This window comes from Mandrillus leucophaeus, unplaced genomic scaffold (genome assembly GCF_000951045.1).
Source record: "Mandrillus leucophaeus isolate KB7577 unplaced genomic scaffold, Mleu.le_1.0 Scaffold407, whole genome shotgun sequence".
NCBI lineage: Eukaryota > Metazoa > Chordata > Mammalia > Primates > Cercopithecidae > Mandrillus > Mandrillus leucophaeus.
Genome location: NW_012104332.1, coordinates 1,768,249 through 1,790,897, shown reverse-complemented (window position 1 = coordinate 1,790,897; position 22,649 = coordinate 1,768,249). Strand labels below are relative to the sequence as shown.

Here is a 22,649-nt window from a genome sequence, read left to right as displayed (position 1 = left end):
AATGGGCAGGCCACCAAAGCATCTGCCACAGTGTTTCCAGCAGGGACGAAACTCCCTCGGTGTGAGTGGGGTCGGGTGTGCATGGGGAAGAAAAATGGATTCCATCGAGCTCTTTCTCAAGCCTGGTCCTCTGTAAAAGGTTGTCGGTCTGCGTATTTCATAGAGGCAACCGGCCAAGAAGGCACAGGTGGGGTGAAATCCAGCCTGGGTTCCACCAGTAAGCACCATATGGGTTCGAGGCACTCGGAATAGACTTAGGTTTTAACACCAAGGGAAGAGGGAGGTGTGAAGTCTGATGGGTGAAAGGAAGGTGAAGAGGAGGGAAGCTGGGGCCTGAGAAAGCCGAGGTCATACCTGCCTTCCACTGTTGAGTCTCTGCTCATCAAAACCAGAAGTGGGATGGCCTCCCAGGAGACCTCTGAAATTTCATCATGTACATTCTATCAGCGCATTTTCTTTTTCTTCTTTTCTTATTTTTTTATTTTTTTTTATTTTTTGAGACAGAGTCTTCCTCTGTCACCCAGGCTGGAGTGTAGTAGCACCATCGTAGCTCACCGCAGCCTCAACCTCCAGGGCTTAAGCTATCCTCCCACCTCGGGCTCCCAAGTAGCTTGGACGACAAGCGTATACCACCACATCCAGCTAATTTTAGTATTTTTTGAAGAAATGGAGTTTTACCACGTTGCCCAGGCTGGTCTCAAACTCCTGGGCTCAAGCGATCCACCTGCCTCGACATCCCAAAATGCTGGGGTTACAGGCATGAGCTACGGCAATCTGGCACTGCTTTTTCTTTGCATCCTCTAGAGAGAAACCCCCTTTTGGACTTTACCCCTGACCTGGCCTACCCGAGGCAGTTCTCATAGCAGGAAAATTAGAACCATGAGTCTGTAGCCCCAAAACCTGGGATCTGGCCTCAGTTTTGCTCCTAACTAGCCATGTAACCCTGACAAATCACAGAGCGACTGGGCCTCAGTTTTTCCAACTGGAAAACGAAGAGGCCAAAATAAAAAGCTTCCTGATGACTCTTTAGATGTAAGATTTGGTGAGTCTGTGGTTCTGGATACATGACTTTATAAACACTTCCCCATCCTGAATTTCTTTTGCATTAAGGAGGATTAAATTTAGCTGGAAGTAACAGTAAAGCCCCAAGAACAGATGTAGATTTTTCATGTCCACAAAGTCCAGTGATAGAACTTTTATGGTAAGTTACTGGCATGTTACTCCACGGTGTCAGTTCTATCTTGTTCTCTGCGATGATACTTCTATTCCCAAGGCTTTCTCATCAACTTAAGACAGCCTCTGGAGCTTCAGCCATTATATCCATATTCCAGCCTAGGAGGAGGGAGAAGAGGACGAATAAGAAATACTAACCATCTGGCCAGGCACGGTGGCTCACGCCTGTAATCCCAGCACTTTGGGAGGCCGAGGCAGGCGGATCATGAGGTCAAGAGACCGAGACCATCCTGGCCAACATGGTGAAACATAGCCAACATAGCCAGGTGTGGTGGTGCATGCCTATAATCCCAGCTACTCAGGAGGCTGAGGCAGGAGAATCACTTGAACCCGGGAGGCGGAGGTTGCAGTAAGCCAAGACTGCACCACTGCACCCCAGCCTGGCGACAGAGGGAGAATCCATCTTTAAAAAAAAGAAAAAAAAAAAGTAGCCATCTTTAGAAGAAGATTCCCAGAAGCTACCATGAACTTTTTTACTTATATCCCACTGATCAGAACTTAGATGGCCACAACTAACCTGGGAAGTGTAATCTTTTATTCTGGGCATCTGGGTTCCTGCAAAAATTTGGGGCACTATGACTATGAAAGAAGGGTAGAGGCCGGGCGCTCAAGCCTGTAATCCCAGCACTTTGGGAGGCCGAGATGGGCGGATCACGAGGTCAGGAGATCGAGACCATCCTGGCTAACACAGTGAAACCCCGTCTCTACTAAAAAAAAATACAAAAAACTAGCCAGGCGAGGTGGCGGGCGCCTGTAGTCCCAGCTACTCGGGAGGCTGAGGCAGGAGAATGGCGTAAACCCGGGAGGCGGAGCTTGCAGTGAGCTGAGATCCGGCCACTGCACTCCAGCCTGGGTGACAGAGCGAGACTCCGTCTCAAAAAAAAAAAAAAAAAAAAAGAAAGGGTAGAGCAGGTATTGGGGGTGACTGCCTCATCTTCAGTTTCTCCAGGTTTGAGACTCACCAAATAATCCACTTCAGGTAGACTCTGTCCCTTGTCATGTGTCCAGTCCCAGGGGTCTTCACTTTGAGTTTGGGTCCTCCAGCTCTGCAGGCATTTTGTTGTTATTGGCCTCAACTTTTAGGCCCCTGTTTCCCACTATTTTCTCATTAGTGATGCGTGTGATGACCTAGCACCTCAATTATTCTTTGCACTTTGTAAGCCCAAGGCATCCTTCAGTTGTTGGAGATAGGGGACTGATGTTTTGGGGTCCCCAACACCACTACATTTAAGTGGTTGGCTAGAAAGTTTCATTGGAAGCTTTCTAGACAGGGGTGTTTAGAACGAGGCTCTCTTTGGACCCAGGTAAAAACTCTCTGAATTAAGTAAGTTTGGGTTCTTCCAATAAACAAATGCCCTCTAAATAGAGAGAGAGAATCTAGTGATTGGCTGAAGCATAACTCAGCATCTACTTATGCTCACAGTTATACTTTATTACAGTGAAAGGATACAAGGCAAAATCAGCAAAAAAAAAAAAAAAGGTATATGGGGCCCAGTCCAGAGAAAACCAGGGGGCAAGCTACCAAGAGTCCTCTCCAGGTGGAAGTTACATAATATGTGCTTAATTTCCCCAGCAATGAGTTGTGACAAAGCATATGAAATGTTGGCCACAAGGGAAGCTCATTAGAAACTCAGCACCCAGGGTTTTTATTAGGGTCTGGTCCCATAGGCACCTTCTCCCTACCACGTACCAAAATTCCACCTCCCAGAAAGAAAGCAGATGCTCGGCATAAACCACACTGTACAATCAAGACACAGTGAACCACTCTTATCAGGTTCAGAAATCATGGGAACACTCTGGAAAGCCAAGTGTGCAGATACCAGCCAAGGCCCAACTTTGCAATTAGGCCTTTCTAACTAAGGATCACCAGCCATCTCGGGCCTGCTGTTAGCTCTTCTCTGCACACCCAATGAATGTGTGCTGTAGCTATAAAAGAATTTCAGATTTTGGAGCCAGAGTCAGTGATGCTCGGTTTGAATCTCTCTCCATCTATTGATAAAGTAGGTGTCCTCTACCCGAGACCTCAGCTCCTGTCGGCTGGCCCTCACTGCACCCCTGTCCTCTCCAGGCAATGGTGACAACCCCTAACAGGTTGTCAGCCAGAATGTCCCCAGACTGAACCAAGGGTTGGGCTGCTTGTTCTCACAGCCCAGTAACGAGATGCAGATAAACCGGGAAAGAAGAGAGTTTATTTCTGTAACCAGGGACAGGGAGAAGGCCAGGAAGATATCACAGACCAACTCAAATTTACAAAGTTTTCCAGTGCTTATATACCTTTGAAGCTATGTGTCTATGTGTAAGTGTACATTCATCAAAAGACACAGTGATTGATTCCCTCTAATCCATAACCAAGGTCTGAGTCCTGGAGACCTTCCTCCGGAGCCTCAGTAAGTTTACTTAATCTAGATGGGTCCAGATGCTGGAGGTGATTACCCTTATCTTGTCTCCTGCTGAATTACGGAGGTCTGGGGAGTTCTTTGCTGACCCCCAATAAAACGTGTTTAATCCTAAACGTGGGTACAAGGAATGTAAGAATTTCTTTGTTATTTTGTCATGCTTCCAGGCCCAGGAAAGGCCTAGGAAGACTCTTGGTGGGCTTTTGTTACATTCCAGTCTTTGTGTAAGGGCACTGGCTCTTGCAGCCTTTAATATTGAATCTAAGCACTCAGGCAGTGCTGAAACAGTTGTCATGGAGGCCTGCCTGTTTAGCTGTTAGTGAGACCCGACCTGCCACAAGAGGGGTTGAGTCCCAACCTTCTCCATATCCCCTGCAGGCTGCACAGAGCGCCTGGGAAATCCCAAGTATGGAGTCTCATACTCGATCACTTACAGTGCCAGGTAGAAACTTACATATGTGGACACTGTGGTGCATGGAGAACACAGGCCCTTTTCAAGGTTTCTGTGCATGAATGCAGATGGAGGCCGGAGTTTTGACTTTTTAAAGAGAAGTTGGAAATCCAGGTTTTTGTGTAAAAACACTCAAATTTTAAATATTTGCTCAAGTTAGCAAATAGAAAACCCAACAACAACCACCGAAACACTATGTGGGTCAAAGAATTTTTGACTCAAGTAATTTAGGTCACGCAAACTATCCTGGGCCAGGAAGCTGCCTGCCCCTGCCCCCTGGAAGGGTTCTCCCTGGCAGGGATGTTTAGGATGAGGCTCCCTTGAGACCCGCTAAAACCTCTCAGGATTAAGTCTGGGTTCTTACAGCAAACAAATATCCTCTAAATAGAGCGAGAGAATCTAGTGGTTGGCTTTGAGGTGCAGTTAATTTTTTTTTTTTTTTTTTTTTTGAGACAGAATCCCCCTCTGCTGCCCAGGCTGGAGCGCAGTGGCACAATCTTACTGCAACCTCTGCATCTGAGGTTCAAGTGATTCTCCTGTCTCAGCTTCCCACGTAGCAGGAACTACAGGTGTGTGCCACCACATGTGGCTAATTTTTGTACTTTTAGTAGAGATGGGTTTTGCCATGTTGCCCAGGCTGGTCTCAAACTCCTAACCTCAAGTGATCTGCCTGCCCCCACCTCCTAAAGTGCCGGGATTACAGGCGTGAGCCACTGCGCCCAGCCAGGTTCATTTACTTCTAAACTACACTATACTTTTGCAGTTATGATCAGTATTATTAATTGGATGACAAAGGCTTTCAGTCATACAGTGGCCTGGACTAAAATGGACTGGCTTTGTGTACTTTTAAAATCCCTCCCAGTACCTAGCACAGGGCCTGGTATATAGTAATTGCTCAGTGTGTGTCTGAAGAATGAGTGAATGATGAGTGGATCGATGAAGAATGGCTCTTTGCTTTGCTCATGGAGAAGACTCGATCCTGTGAATTTAGGCTGAGGGAATACCTAAAAGAAGCTGAGGCTTCAGTGTCCATTCAGAGACTAATTCGCAATAACTCAAATTTAGGTGGTGGTTTCCTTCCTATGTGGTGGTTGTTGCTTTTTGTTGAGGTTTGTTTTGATAAATAAGAGTTCTTTTTTTAAAGACAGGGTCTTGCTCTGTCACCCAGGCTGAAGTGCAGTGGTGCAATCATAGCTCACTGCAGCCTGTCCACTCAGGCTCAAGTGATCCTCCCACCTCAGCCTCCCAAGTAGCTGGGACTACTGCGCACCCCACCATGCCTGACTAATTATTAAAACATTCTCAGTAGGATGGTCTCACTATGTTGCCCAGGCTGGTCTCAAATTCCTGAGCTGAAGGATCGTCCTGCCTCAGCTTCCCAAAGTGCTGAGTTTTCAGGGGTGAGACACCACTCCTGGCCAATAAAAGTGTTCTTAAGCCCTGAACTATTAGCATATAGCATACTGCTAGGAGCAGAGTTTAAAAAATTGTAGTTGTTGTTATTCTTTTTTTTTTTTTTTTGAGACAGATACTTGCTCTGTCGCCCAGGCTGGAGTGCAGTGGCGTGGTCTCAGCTCACTGCAACCTTCGCCCCCACAAGTTCACGCCATTCTCCTGCCTCAGCCGCCCGAGTAGCTGGGACTACAGGCGCCCGCCACGCGCCCGGCTAGTTCTTGTATTTTTAGTAGGGGTGGGGTTTCACCATGTTGGCCAGGATGATCTCGGTCTCCGGACCGCGTGAGCCACCCGCCTCGGCCTCCCAAACGGCTGGGATAACAGGTGTTTGTTATCCTACTTTTAATGAAATTTAGTCATCTTTTAGCGAAAAAAGTGGCTGGTTTAGGGGTTATTTTTAGAGGATTGCTGCCCCCTAGTGGATGATATGAAAGAGACAAGGGTTTGAGGCCTCTTGGCCTCTCCAATTCCACAAATTTGTACTTTATTGAGGGGTGGAGGGTGAGATAAACATGGCACGGTCCTCATCCTCCAGGAGCCTACAGAAAGCCTATAGAAAGGGCTACTGGGACTTTGGAGATGTTAGTTCTCAAGCCCTGATCCTCAGAATTCTGGTAGGAGGGGTAGGAGTGGGATGGAATTGTTGTGAGGAAAACTCCTTAAAAATATGCTAATGGAGAAAATTTTCCATTCAAATCTTCCTTCCATAAATTTTTCTTAGACATTAGATATCTGCTACTGTTTACTCTAGTAGGTGCTACAAAATAACTAATGAACAACTATTTAGGAAATACCCCCAATGCACATACTCACACTTAGTTGGACGCTTGTGAACATATATGTTCACAGCAGTGAAATTCTATTGTGCTTTGCAGTGTGTAAATTTAATGTTACTCAACAAGTTAAACTTAACGAAAGGGAGATTTGTGCTGAATCACAGCTTGGATAATGGATAAAGGCAAACCTTCCCGCCAGCCCCAGTGTATCCTAAGCTGTGACTTCCTAGGTGGTCTCCTCCGGGCCAGCATGGGAACTGCGCTCAGCCACCCGTCTGCCTGGAGCCCTCAGCTCATGGGCTATTTGTGGAATTTCTAGGGTGAGTGATCTGGCCTGGTTTAAACACAGGCATCTTTTACTTTTAGGAACAAATCTAAACAGTAGGAGGCCAGGTGTGGTGGTTCATGCCTGTAATCCCAGCACTTTGGGAGGCTGAGGTGGGAGGATTGCTTGAGCCCAGGAGTGTGAGACCAGCCTGGGCAACATAATGAGACCTCATTTCTAAAAAAGAATTTTTCTAAATTAGCTATTGAAGTTGTTCACAATATGTTGTGGTAGCACTTTGAGATATTGACCCATTTCCTTTTCATATTTCCCTTTGCACCTGTCCTCCCATTCAGGCAGAGTGGACTCTGGGCCCACTATATCAGTGAGGCTGTGGTGGTGTGAGTCAGAGCCAGCTTGCAAACAGTTCTAGTTTTTGTGTACCCTAGAGCTAAGCCCATAGTTGAATTCTAGGGTTTTTGGGAGTGTCTTAGTCCATTTTGTGTTGGTATAACAGAATACGACAGACTGGGTGACTTACAAAGAAAGAAAATTTATTTTACACGGGAGGTTGGGAAGTCTGAGATAGATCAAGGTGCCGGTATCTGGCAAAGACCTTTGTGCTGTGTCCTCCCCTGGTGGGAGATGGAGGGGCAGAGAGCATAAGAGAGCAAAAAATGCAACTCACAGCCTCAAGCACTTTTATAACTGACATTAATCCATTCACAAGGGCTCTGCCCTCATGAATTAAACACCTCCCATTAGGCCTTATTTTTCAAAAGTGTTGTATTAGGGATTAAGTTTCCAACACATGAGCTTCAGGGGTCACATTCAAGTCATAGCAGGGCGTAAGTGAAGGAACACTGGGAATGGAGAAGATTTCTTGGCCAAAAGCAAGAGGGAGAATGAGGCTTCCCTCCTCATATTTGAGAAGGATTCTCCCATACTGAGAGGGAAGGAAGGGAGGCCTGTGGGGGCTTTCTGCAGTCCATAGGTGAGGGCCAGTAAAGGAATGGCTGCAAAGGTTCACACAGATTTGAGGTCCCCAGTGTGGTCTGTTAACTCTAACAGAGTTTGGGGGGTGGGTGCTGACTATGGTCACGTTGGAAGGAATCTGTGTGGATAGATGTCCTCCTCCCCAAACACCTTGGTACTGAGAAGACATCCTAGAGTCTTGATTCTGGAAAAAGAATGGGAACCCCAAGAAAGACTAAGGTTATGTTTCTCTTGAGTTTGGCACAATAAGTTCTCAGAAGAAAAACAAGGTGAAATTTGGGAAAGAAAGTTGTTTTTTCTGTAGGACCTTAGTTGAAGGCGTGATGCATGTCCACTCCATAGCTGAGAAAGTAGACAATGTGAGGAAAATACTTTTCACTCTTTCATGATGAGCCAAGGAAATAAGCTAAAGTTACTTTTCAATCAGGTGGCGCAGCCAGAATAGGAGAGCTTTCATTGTGGAGGCCTCATTCACCCCAGCCCTCCAGATAAGCAGACATGTTTAGGCACCCTTAAAATTTTTAATGTAGCAGGGAAAAGAGAGAGGTGCTCCTTGCCGCATTGCCACACCAGGGCTCCAAGTTGGGGCTAGTGCATTCTTCAGGCCATGTGTCCTGGCAAATGAGGGGTTTGAGAGCTGACAGCAGGATAGCTCAGGCCCCCAGCGATGCTGCAGCCAGCTGCTTGGTGATGCCCTGGAGCCGGGGAGAGCTGAATCAAGGTCCTTTATCCCTCTGTGTGGTGACAGTCCCTGGTGTAGAAAAGGGCAGTGCTCTGGAATGATTGTTAGCCCCTTATTTGGAATTGAGGATGCATTTCCCCAGATCTTCACCCCTTAATTAAAAAAAAATCAGTGCTGACTGTCACTGTGCTGGCTTTTATTGATTTTGTTATTTGCTTATAAGAGTAGCTTTTGTACACAGAAAACACAATTTATGGTGACTGGTTTTTAAAATTAATGTTTGATTAAAGTTACAAATTGCAAAACCTTAAGTATAGAAGTTCAACTTAAAAATCTTATTACTCTACTATATTCTATAAATATACAAATCTATTACTTTATAGCAAAATTTATAATTACTTGTAAGCTTTTGATTAATGTCTAGTGCCATTTGTAAACTTAATTAAATTTCTTTAAATGCCCTAAATTCCATTTATAAATTTAATATATTTATAACACAATATACTATGCTAATTTGTAACACATTATAAACAATAAATTTAAATTGCACTTATAAAGTTTATTATTTTTATGTCACTTGTGTGACAAAACCTGCCTACGCACTTAAATGAGTCTTGTAAATTAAAAAAATTTATGTAGTGGATTATAAATTATCTGAACCACCTCAATATCATTTACGTATTCAACCAAATTCTCCCTACCTTCTGATTTAAAATCACAAGTCTGAAATCAAATACTCAACTACAGACAATCCCCAACTTATAATGGTTTGACTTAAGATATTTTTGACTTTATGATGGACTTATCAAGATATTAAATGCATTTTCACTTATGATATTTCTGACTTGCCGTGGGTTTATCCAAGGATGTAACTACGTGGTAAGTCAAGGAGCATCTGTATGCATTTTAAACTAGAATCCCATGTTGAATTTATTGCATTCTCTATGCCAAATTCTCTTAGATATTTCCTGTACTTCACCACATATTCAAACATAATTCCCAAGCACCACACAAAAATATTAGGATGATGGGTCCAATTGACTTCAGCATCTCTGTACTTAGTTCTACAATTGTAGAATTATTTCTCAGGAATAAAAGACCCTTCTCCACTAAGGAAACTCTACTGCCTCAGGAAATTTGGGGTGCATGTCAATTGACTGAGGTTGTTTGTTAACCAGTGATTTGGGTGAGGTGGTAAAATGTGGAGCTTGCAGGAGGCTTTCCTTATGCCCGAAGGAAAGGTTGTCTTTTACAGAAAACACAATTTATGGTGACTTTGGTTTTAAAATTAATATTCTATTAAAGTTACAAATTACAAAACCTTAAGTTAAAAAATTCAACTTAAAAATCGTATTACTTTACTATATTCTATAAATATGCAAATCTACTTATTACTGTACAGCAAAATATATAATCACTTTTAGGCCTTTGATTAATGTTTAGTCCCATTTGCAAACTTAGTTAATTAAATTTCCTTAAACACTCTAAATCCCATTTATAAACGTAATATATTAATTTATGACATAATATACTATGCTAATTTGTAACATTAAAAATATATTTAAATTTCATTTATGAATATTTTTGTCATTTGATGAAAACTACCTATGTGCTTATATAATTTGTAAATTTAAAAAATTTATATAATGGATGAGAAATTATCTTAATCACCTCAATATTTGCATATTTAACCACATTCTCCTACCTTCTGACTTAAAAATCACAAGTCTAAAATCAAATACTCTCTTTGGGAGGCCAAGGCAGGAGGATCATTTGTGCCCAGGAGTTTGAGACCAGCCTGGGCAACACAGTAAGACCCCATCTTTACAAAAAAAATACAAAAAATTAGGTGGGTATGGTGGCACGTGCCTGTAGTCTTAGCTTCTCGGAAGGCTGAGGTGGGAGGACTACTTGAGCCCAGGAGGTTGAGGCTGCAGTGAGCCAAGACTGCACCACTGCACTGCAGCCTGAGCAACAGTGATATCCTGTCTCAATAATAATAATAATAATAATAATAATGACGATAAACCAGATATTCAGCTATAAACAACTCCCAACTAATGATGGTTTGACTTACGATTTTTATCAAAACATAACCCTATTTAAATTGAGGAGTATCTGGACTTAATGATGGATGACTTAAACTTTTGACTTGGCTTTGTTGGAGTACTAAATGCACTTTGGACTTAAGATATGTTCAACTTATGGATTTATTAGGACACAACCCTAAAAAACCCTAAAAAACCATTTAAAATGCATCTGTCTGCATTTTAAACTGGAATCACAAGTTCAATTTGTTGCATTCTCTAATTATGCCAAATTCTCTTAGATATTTCAAGTGTGTTGCCACATACTCAAACATAATTCCCCAACACCACACAAAAATATTGGGATGATGGGTCCAATTGACTTCAGCATCTCTGTACTTAATTCTAAAGTACTAGAATTATTTCTCTGGAATAAAACACCCTCACCCACTGTGGAAACTATACTGCCCCAGGGAATTTGGGGTGAGTGTCTGTCACCTGAGGTTGCCTATGACCAAATTGGGTGGGGCTGTAAGATGCGGAGCTGTGGACACTGCAGGGGGTTTCTTCATGCCACTGAAAGGTTGAGCCACCCTTTACAGTCCCGATGTTACTGAGGACCCCAGGCGTGTATCCCAAGCAGGGGTACCCCACCTCTCACCCCTAGATTCATGCTGTACATTATCTATTTTTCCCACAGCCTCGCTTCTGGACCAGATTCTTTTGTGCTGCTTGAGTCTGTTCCCAGTTGTCTTCTAGCCTAGGCCATAAAAAATGCCTACAAATATTTCAGTAGAAGGTGGCTGGATTCGATATCCTCCTCATTCTCTTTAACTCTATAGCCTGTCTCCAAAATTAACTTAAGGATAATCACCATAATACTTCTGGAGCCTAGGACTGACAACCTGGATGGGGAGAAGGAAGAGCTTTTTTTTTTTTTTTTTCCTTTTTCTTGGGTGTAGGCAAAAAGGGCTGCACCTCCCTTTGTGCACCTGCTCCCATGCCCCCAGGCCTCCTCTGGCTGCCCCTAGTGTCCTCATGCTGCCCCCAGAGATCTCCCACACTTCCCATGGGATTCTACTCAGCCATGGTCTTTTCCCCACAGTGACAATGCCTCTTTTCTTTCCCAGTCATGCCTCCCATTCCCCTAGTACTTAAAAAAAAAAAAAGAGAGAGAGAGAGACAGGATCTTGCTATGTTGCCCATGCTGGACTTGAACTCCTGGGCTCAAGTGATCCTCCCATTCAGCCTCCCAGGTAGCTAGGACCACAGGCATGCACCACCATGCCCAACTCCTCAGTCTTCTCGATCTCCATGAGAAGTCAGGAGGTGAATGGGCATTGGAATGAATTCATACTAGTTGGTGAGAGACTGATGGCCACTCAGTCCTAGAGGTGTAAGATTCAAATGAGGCTCTTACTAACCTAATGGAACTGTAATAGGAATTTGAGTCATTGTGCTAAGGTTGAGTATAACAAGTATTCAAAAAGTCCAGGGAGTTACTGGGGGGAGAGGGGGAGAGCATACCACACCTGCTAACTCACCCTCTAAGTCTCCAATTGGCTAGTTTCTCTCGAGTGCTTCCTGATTTTTACTTTTTTTTTTTTTTTTTTTTCCTTCAGACAGGTCTTGTTCTGTCGCCCAGGCTGGAGTGCAGTGGCATGATCTCAGCTCACTGCAACCTCTGCCTCCTGGGTTCAAGAGACTCTTGTGCCTCAGCCCCCTGAGGAGCTGGGATTACAGGCATAAGCCACTGCACCTGGCCTAATTTTTGTATTTTTAGTAGAGACGGGGTTTTACCATGTTGGCCAGGCTGGTCCCAAACTCCTGACCTCAAGTGATCCTCCCGCCTAGGCCTCCCAAAGTGCTGGGATTACAGGTGTGAGCCACAGCACCCCGTCCATTTTCACTTTTCTTACTTCATTTCTTATGCAAGGTATTTTCTGAAAGCCTCACGTTTTCTATATCAGCTTCAAAAAACATAAGGAGGGCCAACTAGGAATAGGATAAGGTAGAATAATCACTTGTGTGCTGATAAATGTTTAACCACCAGTTCTCTGGAGCCCTGATTTGTAGTGTTTGCCAGTTTCTGTGTAAATACTCCCACCATGGCCAATTTGAAACTACCAACAGTTTAACTGGCTCACAATATTCCTAAAACTTGAATAATTGGCTCTTATGAGCTGGTAGGAGCTGGCTTCAGCACACTGCTGGATCTACATGCATCTTTGTTTCTTGTTTTGCATAAAAAGTTTTGTCTTCCCAAAAATGAAATAAGCTCCCTAAGGGATGAAATTATGTTCTAGATCTCCTGTGGGCCCATGGTTTCTAAAACAATTATAGACACAAAAGATTTAACCAAGAGAGTCTGTTTCCTGTGGACATACTGTGTTCTTGGGGCTTGCACAGCTGACAGCAGGGAGGCTGCCCCAGGGGTGGGCATGGCGTGGGTTGCCTCCTCCTTCCACCAGCCTCAGGGAGAATATAGGAGCCATAGGACACTCACTCTTGTTGCCCAGGCTGGAGTACAGTGGTACCATCTCAGCTCACTGCAGCCTCTGCCTCCCGGGCTCAAGCGATTCTCCCACCTCAGCCTCCCAAATAGCTGGGACTACAGGCAAGTGGCACCACAACCGGCTAATTTTTGTATTTTTAGTAGAGACAGGTTTCGCCATGTTGGCCAGGCTGGTCTTGAACTCATGGCCTCAGGTGATCTGCCTGCCTTGACCTCCCAAAGTGCTAGGGACCACAGGCAAGCACCACCACACGCGGCCCCATTGGAGTTTTTGATGTAGGAGATCAGATGTCCTGGATTACAAGGCAACACACATCTCCAGTCTGTACGCGAGAGGAGGATGTCCAGAAATCCTCCAGGTCTCATGCATGCACCGTTGTATTTTCTCACTCTTAGTCATGGTAAAACTGTGGTGTTTTTTCTTCATAAATGATTTAATATATCTCTACGAATTCTGGGATAAGAAAATTTATAACCACACAGCAAATTCTTTGAAACTAAATTTCTAGAGAATTTATACAAATTTTCTTGTATCTTTGACTTACAACTGAGATACAAGAAAGGCTAGTGTACAAATTAGGCAAGTTTCTGCCCTGTACATCAGGCTACTGGTACCATAAATAGAGGATATATTGTGACTTTTTGAGTTGAGGAGGGCTTTTATGATCATATACACTCTACTGTCCTTTCACTTAAGAGGCATTCATTCATTCTTCGTTTATTCAGCAAACATTTATTGGCTATATACTACATTCCAGGTACTGTGGGGATATTGATTGTAATGACATGCTCCTTTATTGTCAATATGCTTACAATCCACTAGGGGGAGCCAAATATATAAATAAGCTTAAGAATGACGTTGAAGGGGCCAGAATGGAAGTCTGGAAGGTGTGGGATGGGTGGAGAGCATCAGAAAGAATTGGGCAAATCTGTCCCAGGACTAGGTCAGAAAAACACCTTCCTAGGGAAGGTGCCCCCCGAACATGTGTTTCTCGAGACCCCTTAGCCAAAATAAGGAAGCTGCCGAGGTGAGCATGGAACGGTTAGGCGTTTTGTATGGAACAAACTGGGGGGACCCCAGATGAGCCCTCTGGCCTGGACCTTGTGATTCACGCACAGGCTCATCTTACCGGCTACCGGGTCTGAGAAGAAACCACCACCCTGCAAGTTAACGGGGATCCCTCACACGAGAGCAATGTCTGAGCAACACGGTTTTTAAAAATGATCTCCTTTATTGCCACATTCATATAAAACATTTTGATTTATTTGGGTTGGTAAAAGAAAGCCACAGTGTATATAAAGAAAATTAAAGGAAGTTAAAAAATATATGGTTTTAGTGTTCGGAAAAGCAGTTACGGATTGCTCTCTTGGTTCAATTATCCAAGCGGTCGAAATTCTGGGTTTGAAACTCTTGGAAGTCCTCAGGGATGGTGTCTGCAATAGGAATGCGCAAAGGGAGGTTAGCGAGGTTCCTTCCACCCGGACCCCCGCCCGCGGCGCAGGCGTCCCGTAGGGGGCGCTGTTAGCCCGCCCAGGAGGCCCCGCAGGCCCTCGCCGCCATCTTCTCCTGCAGACTGCTTTGCAAACCGTTGGCTTAAAGCCCGGGAGTGCTCCTTCCCGGCCCTACAGAAAATCAGCAGGCAGAGTGGGTTTTGCATCTATGGTTATGTTTTAACTACATGAAAAAATAAAGGCTTCCTGTAAATTAAATCTGACTGGATTTCTCACTGAACCCCAAACCCTAAACCATGCAGTCAAATTCTGTGGGTCTTAATTTACACATGCATAAAATAGGATAAATGCGATCTGCTTTTTACTTCTGGTACACAGGGACTATCAGGTTTTAATGACTACGTGGTATGAGCGTTGGGGCTTTTGGGGGGGAAGTGCGGTATAAAAATAAGGTGGCAGTATTTGACTAATTCTAGTAACAATATTGAACAGTAATGAGAATGCACGTTACCATTGCAGCGATACTTGAGGTTGGACCAGATGATGTTTTCTTGAGAGAAGCAGAAAACGCCAAGTCGGCCTCCACGCATTGTGGTGTCTATGGTGACTCCAGAGTCAGCCACCAACTCGGAGCCTTCATAAAATCGTACCCTGCGGACAACACAGCCGGAGGGGTCTCCATGAAATCCAACCCGGGTAAAGTGCTCACTGTGAGGCCCAGGGGCCCCGCTTCTTACACACACCTGTGTCTTTACTGTTTTAGGCTCCCTTTTTCGCTGACCTGGATTATGCTGTAGCTGTTCCCCCTTACTTACTAGACTGGAAGTCCCTGAGGGCAGGGACCGTTTGTAAGTCCCTGAGGGCAGGGACCGTTTGTGTGTCCCTGTGTGTGTGTGTATGTCTGGGGGGGTGTTTCTTCCCAACTTCTGTCTCTCACAAGGTTTAACATGATGTTGGGCACACTATCAAACTTGAGTTAAAAATCAAACCAAACCAAACCTGATGTCATGAGTGAGAAAGTTTTGTGTCTTCATTGTCATGTGAGTCGCCTTGTCTATATACCATGCTTAAAGACTTCTGCTTTTCCTTTGGTCTGATTTCTCTCTTTTGGTGGAATCTCAGAGCTTTGATTCTCCACAGGATTCAGCTCTCCCTAAGTAGAGTTGGAGGAATCTGTGGGGACACTTTGGGTTGTCACAGGGGCACTGAGTGATGGCAGCCAGGGATGCTGGATGGCGTGCAATGCCCTAGAGAGAACAATCAAAACCTGTCCTGCATTCCCTACACTTCTGGAGTGTTCCTCAGACACCAGGGTAGGTAAAGAGCAACTATCAGGGCCTAGAACCTGACTCCCTTTTAGCTGTGAACATCAAATATATTTTGCACACATTTTAATGTAAACTGTATTTTCCAGGGTAAATTGAGAAAACTACTGAGTACTTTGTTTGAAAATTAACATTCTAAAATGTTCACCATTTGAGAAATTGACATTGCTGTCATCAACACCAGTGTAACATTTAAGTCACTGACACAGCAGTCTGTGTTAGAGTGTCACCTGTATAGTGATTCTAGGTATGGGTGCAAGTGTCTATTTCATTTTGTCTTCTGGTGTGGCTGTGCTCAAGTATTTAAATTATCTTGTTATAAGTTATTCTTATTTCTCTATTATATTGTTAGGGCTCAGACTGATTTTCTAGATTATATGTGTAGGTAGGTTGTAATTTCTATGATTCCATTTTGGGACGGAAAAGGGGGCATTTCAAAATATTATACAAAAAGGGGCATTGGGCTTAATAGGGCTGAGAACATGATCATCTTACTGTGAGACAAAAAGAGTACATTTGACATAATGTCACAAAGAGAAACAAAACATGGATTTGCCCTCATGACTTTCTTTTTTCCACGAGGCTGTTTTCCTGCCCTGAGGAGGAGAATGCACTCAGTACTCCTTCCTCAATATACTACATAGGCTAGGATGGGTGTTGATCTGCAAGTTCAAATGAAGAACACTATCTACATTTCAAAGATACAGCCCTAAGCCTCCTAACTCCCAAGAGAGAATACTAAAAAAAAAAAAGTCCTATAAAGAAACAAGACAGACTACTTTGGCTTACATGACGATTAGTTCGTGCCATGTGTAGTAGATGCCAGACTTTGTGCTAGGCACTAGGGAGACCAAGATAAAATAAGATACAGCCAGGCACGGTGGCCCACGCCTGTAATCCCAGCACTTTGGGAGGCCGAGGCATGCGGATCACGATGGCCAACATGATGAAACCCCATCGCTATTAAAAATACAAAAATTAGCTGGGTGTGGTGGCACATGCCTATAATCCCAGCTACTTGGGAGGCTGAGGCAGGAGAATCACTTGAACCAGGAAGGCAGAGGTTGCAGTGAGCCTAGATCACACCACAGCACTCCCATCTGGCAACAGAGTGAGATTCTGTCTCAAAAAAAAAAAGATACCAGTGCTGCTCTCATGCAGTTTGTGATCCAGTAGGGAAGACAGACTGTAAGGGGCATAGTGCAGTCAGGGTGAAACGTGCACTAGTAAGTGATTACACAGGGCCCAGAGGTGCCACAGGGGAGGGTGTGGAGAAGAGACCCTGCCACACCTCTTACCTCATACTGATTGGCATGTCCACCCTCAGGTTTCTCTTCAGAGCATGGCAGGAGGGCACAGCCATCCAAATGCACCAACCCCACAACGCTGGGTCCTCCCCTCAACTCTGCTCCTTCTCTCCCCATCTTGGCCCTTCTGTCCTGTCCGGGTGGTCTGTCTGAGTCTGAGTGCCTTCTCCCCCACTTCTTTTCTAGGTTCCCCACCCTGCAGTCACAAAAGTCCTGGCATGTCCTTGGCGACTATCCTAGGTCAGAGCTGCTCAGGGAAGTGAAGGCTCTGGGATGCAGAACAGAGGGTGCTTTGCTTCTAGGGCAAGGTAAGGAGATGGGGCCTCCACCTACCTGATGTAGCCCACCTGGGGCCTGTGCTGTAGGAACCAGCGGTAGGACACCTTGTCCTTCCAGCCCACATTCCTGGAGTCCTTCCACAGCAGCCTGACCTGGTCACTGGTGTCCCCCGTGTGCCACAGGGAGTTCCGGAGATGCTCCCCTGGACCTGTCTTAGACTTCACAGCCTGGACGATGACACAAGCAAGGTTTTAGGACAGGACCCAGGCACCACCCTTCCCACTTCCTGGATCTGAAGTGATGATCCAGGTTACAGTCATGGTTATCATCTGGCTGCCTTGGATTCGAAACAAAGCATAAACACTTAAATGTCATATCTATGGAGGTGACCCCAACCTTTTACTACTAAGCCTTGCCCAGTATTCCACCACACATTCCATGTTGTTCCTGCTGCAAATCCACTGCTCCCTACATTTGCCCAATGAGGGCTCCCATCAAACGTCTGGCTACTTAAGTCAACCTTGTGTCCTAGCAGGAGTGACAGAAGTAGCCCACGAGCCCTCCTGTACAAAGTTGGACCTATCGATGAAACTGATTAGCCAGTTTCCAACACGGTGTGCCTGAAGGTGCACTCTAAACCTCCCCTCTCTCTGACCTCACGTAGGCTGGGATTCCCACCATTAGAGGTTAGAATGTAGCTGGTACACAGGAACGAAGGCAAGGCCCTGGGTCAGCTGTCGTCTTCCCTGACTCTAACGTTAGCATAAATGCATCAATTTTTTAGATTAAGTACCATATGGGAAAACACAACATCTGGAAAAAGATGAAGGGTCCAGAAGAAAGGGCGATGAATGACTTCAAACCACCAATACCTTGAGCTGAATGCCAGGTTCTGCAACCGCTCGGAACGGGGTGGCTTGCCAATATGTCTGCTCCGTCTGCTTCCACATGACCACGTAGAAGCTGGAGCTATCTTGGTAGCCAAAGATAAAGCCCGCATAGTCATCATCTGTCTGGGTATTTACATGGAAGGTCCCTTCAAAGTCAACTCCATTAAAAGCCGTGTACCCTGTAGGGACCAGATAAGATTAGAACAACAGACAAACCACACCAGTAGCTGGAAGAATTCTATGCGGGTGGCAATTGAGGCCCTGGACGTACCCACTGCCAGGCCAGGATCACTGTTCATGGTCTGCACAATCTCCATGCCCTGCAGAGAGAGGTGAGGGAGTTCAGAACAGTCTTGAAGGGGTCAAGTAACCCTGAGGAAGCTGAAAACCTCAGGCACCACGAGTGAGTGGCCAGTGATGTCTGACCTCCATATAAAGACTTCATCATCTGAATAGTTGCTCTATCGTGTTATGTGCTCGAAGAAAGCATGTGCTTGTAAAGAAGGTTAAAATAAGCTCAAAGCTGAATAGAAATAAGTTTGCTGAGACTGTCACTTAAGCTGATTGAACAGGCCTTTAACTGGGGAACATACAACATATACTTCTAATCAATGTGACTTGCTCTGTGACTCTGGAAAATCTACTAAGCCTCTCTGTTCTTGCCTTTCTTGGTTACACAATGGGGAGGATACGCAGAAGGCAGTCTGCTTCAGAGATCAGAAGTGTCAGTTCTAGGGTCAGACTGCCTGGGTCCCAACCGCAGTCATCTCAGCTACTTACCACAGTGCTACCATCATTAAGATGCTACAATCATGAAAGCTGTAGCAGACAATTTCCTCCTCTGTAAAATGGGCATAATTGAAGTAGTCTGTCATAGGGCTGTTGAGGAATAAGAGCGATGTGAAGAATGCCTGGCTCATTGTCTGCACCCTCTAAACATGACCTACCACTATCAGAAGGGCCTCTGTTGAGAGGCAAGGCTGAGCCGTTGCTGCCCATGTGACACTCACCTGGTTCAGGACCACCCAGTTGGGATCGATCTGGGCATCCCCTTCAGGATCCAGGACCACGGTCTGGTAAGCCCTGAAGTCGGTCAGGGTGACCTCTGCGTTCTCTGGGCAGACATCGATCCGATCGATGACCTGGTCCTGGTCAAAGTCAGACTCACAGATGTCTCCCACTCCGTCGCCTGAGTGGGGTGGAAAAGGACAGGGGCTCAATAGCGCTCACACCCACTGCCACTCCTTGGCAGGGAAAGGGGCTGCATGAGGAATAGAAGGGCTCAAGCTCCCACAACCAGGGCCATGATTTCCCATTAGTGTGGGGAGAGGAGCCCTGGGGTCATGTCTGAGCTGGTCCCAGGCCCCATCCTGGAGTCCTTGTACTGGGTGACCAGGCCAGTCCTCCCAGAGCTTTTAGAAAGATCAATTTGAACAGTTGCCCTCCACTCTGTCCCCATAAAAGTTCTTATTACCTACAGTTGGGTTCACCAACTGGTGGATCTTAAGCTTGACCTCACATAAGCAAACGTCTACAGCACTTTCTGGACTGTAATGTGTAGAAAACAGGGAAATTATTGTTACCAGAATATCTCTAAGACTAACTTCTGGTGGCCCCTAGACTGAATGTGGCCCCCACGTGTGTGTTGTTCAGCTCACATGCTGGCATTTTTGCATGTGGACTGCTGTGGACGGGCAGGCCCTCTCCAGGTCACCGCAGTCCCCAACACTCCCTGCTGTCTCATGTCTGGCTTGGTGCAGACATTTTCTTATCTGCCTGGCCCCCACAGGCATCTGTGTTTGTGAACCTGGCATATACCACTTCTGTGCCATTCTCTCTATCCTGCTCCTTTTCTGGGACTCCCAGTGGAAGGTGGCAGGTAAGATGGGGGAGCAGCTCTCCAAGCCCTTTGGGAACTGAGCCACAGTGTGTGGCTGCTTCCCTGTGTGATGGCATCCTAGGGTTGTTCAGGAAGATGCAAAGCAGCTCAGTCCTGACTTAGTTGGAGACTGGTGTCTACCAGATATCTGCTGTCCACACAAGCTGCAGCTATGCAGAGAGGCCGGGTATGGAGAAGCAGCTAATGGGAGCTGGGGATGTTCTGAGTTGGTGCCTGGAGAGAGGCGTGCCCCCACGTGCCTGGCTGAAGGGAGCCCAGGGGTGCTGCGCAGCTTTGGGCTGAGCCTGCTTACTGTTGCTATCCTCCTGGGCTGGGTTGGGGACCAGCCGGCAGTTGTCTGGTCCAGGGGGCACCAGGTCTGGGATACCATCATTGTCATCATCATCATCACACTCGTCACCAATTCCATCCTTATCGGTGTCCAGCTGGGCACTGTTAATGACGGTGGGGCAGTTGTCTGTGCTGTCCTGGTGCCCATCTCCATCACTGCGGGAGATAGGACAGGTGATGTGGCTCACAGTTCAGCCGGGAACAGGAAGGATCCATTCTTAGGAAGGAGAGTCTGTGCTTGAGGTTTTATTTTTAAACCAGGGATGGTTTTTAAAATCAAGCCCACTGGGGTCATTCCCTCAGACAAGGCTGCCCTATGGGCCTCGGAGACAGCTTTTCCCATCCTCGCCCTCTTGAAACAAGTGAGTCATTTCCTACTGAAGAAGATAAGGGTCTATTTCTATGATTTGTGACCAGATGCTCCTATCAGTCCCTGGGAACTGCTAGATAATATTCAACTCAGAGGACGTGTGAGGGGAACAGGGTGATAGGCAGTGGAACCAGACAGCCCAGTGTAAATCCTGGCTCAGGCACTGGCCAGCATGTGACCTCAGGCAGGACACCTGACCTCTCTATGGCTCAGGGTCCTCATCTGTAAAATGAAAATAGTACCCACCTCAGAGGGTTGTTACGAAGATTAAATGATGAAAATCAGGATTTTGCATATTAAATTTCAATATATGAAAAAGTACTGACTCTTAGGAAGCCCTGCAGTGTTTTCTGGATATTACTCTTCACAATCCGTGGCTAGTGGATCCCATGAGGATTCAGACCTGAACGCCATGGGGAGAAGGGCTAAGTGAACAGGGCCATGCCTTCCTGAGGGGAGCATGTAGGCCAGGCTCAGTGCTGGTCTAAAGGACTTCTCAGAACTCTCCTTCTCTGTCCATCTGACTTTCTGGGCTGAGAGGACACCTGAAGATGCGTCTGCCCTGCCTCCAAGAGGTGTCCTGGAGTCTGAGACCGCTCATGGTTACTCTGGAAAAGAATTAGTAGTCCTTTGGCCCTGGTCCACCTGCAGCCTGTCCTGGGCCAGGAGCTGCCCCTGCACCCTCTTGGAGAGGGAAGCCAGGGACCAGACCACGCTCTATGGCCACACTTTCCAGATGGTACAGGGGGACAGAAAGAGTCCAGCAAAAGTGAAGCCAGCCTGGACAAGCAGAAGATGATGTGGCTCAAACAGCAGAATCCCTATGCATGCAGCAGGCTGCTTTATAAAACACAAGACTGAGCTATTTCCATTAGCAGCCGTTCTATAGAGCCCTGAACATTTTTATGCAAAAACAAGCAGTTCCTGTCCTCTTCTCCAAGGTTCAACTTTGTGGGAATTAAAGCAGAGCAGAATGAGTCATTTGTTTTGGGCAAATATCTAGAGGCTGGTGGGATAGGATATTTTAGAAATTAATGTAGATAGTAGTCAGAGTGCAAGATGACCTGCACCAGGGAACATTCTTGATGCACATTATTTAGGGCAGTTGTCAGGATACAGTCCCACCTTCCCTGCAGAAGAGGAGAGCGACATCTGACGTCAGGCTCTGTTGCTGACGTGCCTTTCCTTGTACTGTGATACCAAGAATAACATGGCTCCTGCTTTCTGCATGTCACCCTTGGGCCAGCGCTGTGCCAGGAGCTTTATCTACACTATCTTGAATTTTCGCCATAACCTGTGCGATGCATTTATTTATCTCCTCTTTGCAGGTGAAGAAGTTGAGATGCCAAAGAGACTGAAAAATGTTTAAGTTCACTTAGCTAGTACAGTCGGGCCTCTGTATCCGCGGTTCCATATCCGCAGATTCAACCAACTAAGGATTGAAAAGATTTGAAAAAGAACAATAAAAAATAACATAAAATAATACAAATAAGAAACCACTGCAGTATAATAACTATTTACCTAGCATTTACATTGTATTAGGTATTACGTAATCTAGAGAGGATTTTTAAGGCATATGGGAGGACAGGTATAGGTTATATGCAGATACTACATCATTTTATATAAGGGACTTGAGTATTTGAAGATTTTGGTATCCTGGGGGCAGAGGGATGTCCTGGGACCAATACCCTGGGATACTGAGGGATGACTATATGTACTTTGCAGCAAGGACACACAGCATAATGAAAAAGATGCACACTTTGGGAGGCTGAGGCAGGTGGATCACTCAAGGCCAGGAGTTCAAGACCAACCTGGCCCACATGATGAAACCCTGTCTCTACTAAAAATACAAAAATTAGCCAGGCATGGTGGCACACACCTGCAATCCCGGTTACTTGGGAGGCTGGGGCACGAGAATTGCTTGAACCCAGGAGGTGGAGGTTGCAGTGAGCTGAGATCATGCCAGCTTGGGTGACAGAGCAAGACTCCATCTCCAAAAA

The 22,649-nt window shown here is 45.7% G+C and overlaps 1 protein-coding gene across 1 annotated transcript in view; it reads right to left on the bottom strand.

The window, feature by feature from the left end:
* Positions 1-14,008: 14,008 nt before the first annotated feature.
* THBS4 (thrombospondin 4) overlaps positions 14,009-22,649 on the bottom strand; it is a 46,540-nt gene continuing 37,899 nt past the window's right edge. Inside the window, exons 16-22 of the mRNA XM_011992209.1 lie at positions 20,242-20,435; positions 19,060-19,238; positions 18,321-18,369; positions 18,032-18,228; positions 17,214-17,386; positions 14,760-14,899; positions 14,009-14,230 (exon numbers count right to left, since the gene is read on the bottom strand). Coding sequence (XP_011847599.1) covers positions 14,169-14,230; positions 14,760-14,899; positions 17,214-17,386; positions 18,032-18,228; positions 18,321-18,369; positions 19,060-19,238; positions 20,242-20,435 — 994 coding nt within the window. The 3' untranslated portion in view covers positions 14,009-14,168. The remainder of the gene's footprint in view (positions 14,231-14,759; positions 14,900-17,213; positions 17,387-18,031; positions 18,229-18,320; positions 18,370-19,059; positions 19,239-20,241; positions 20,436-22,649) is intronic.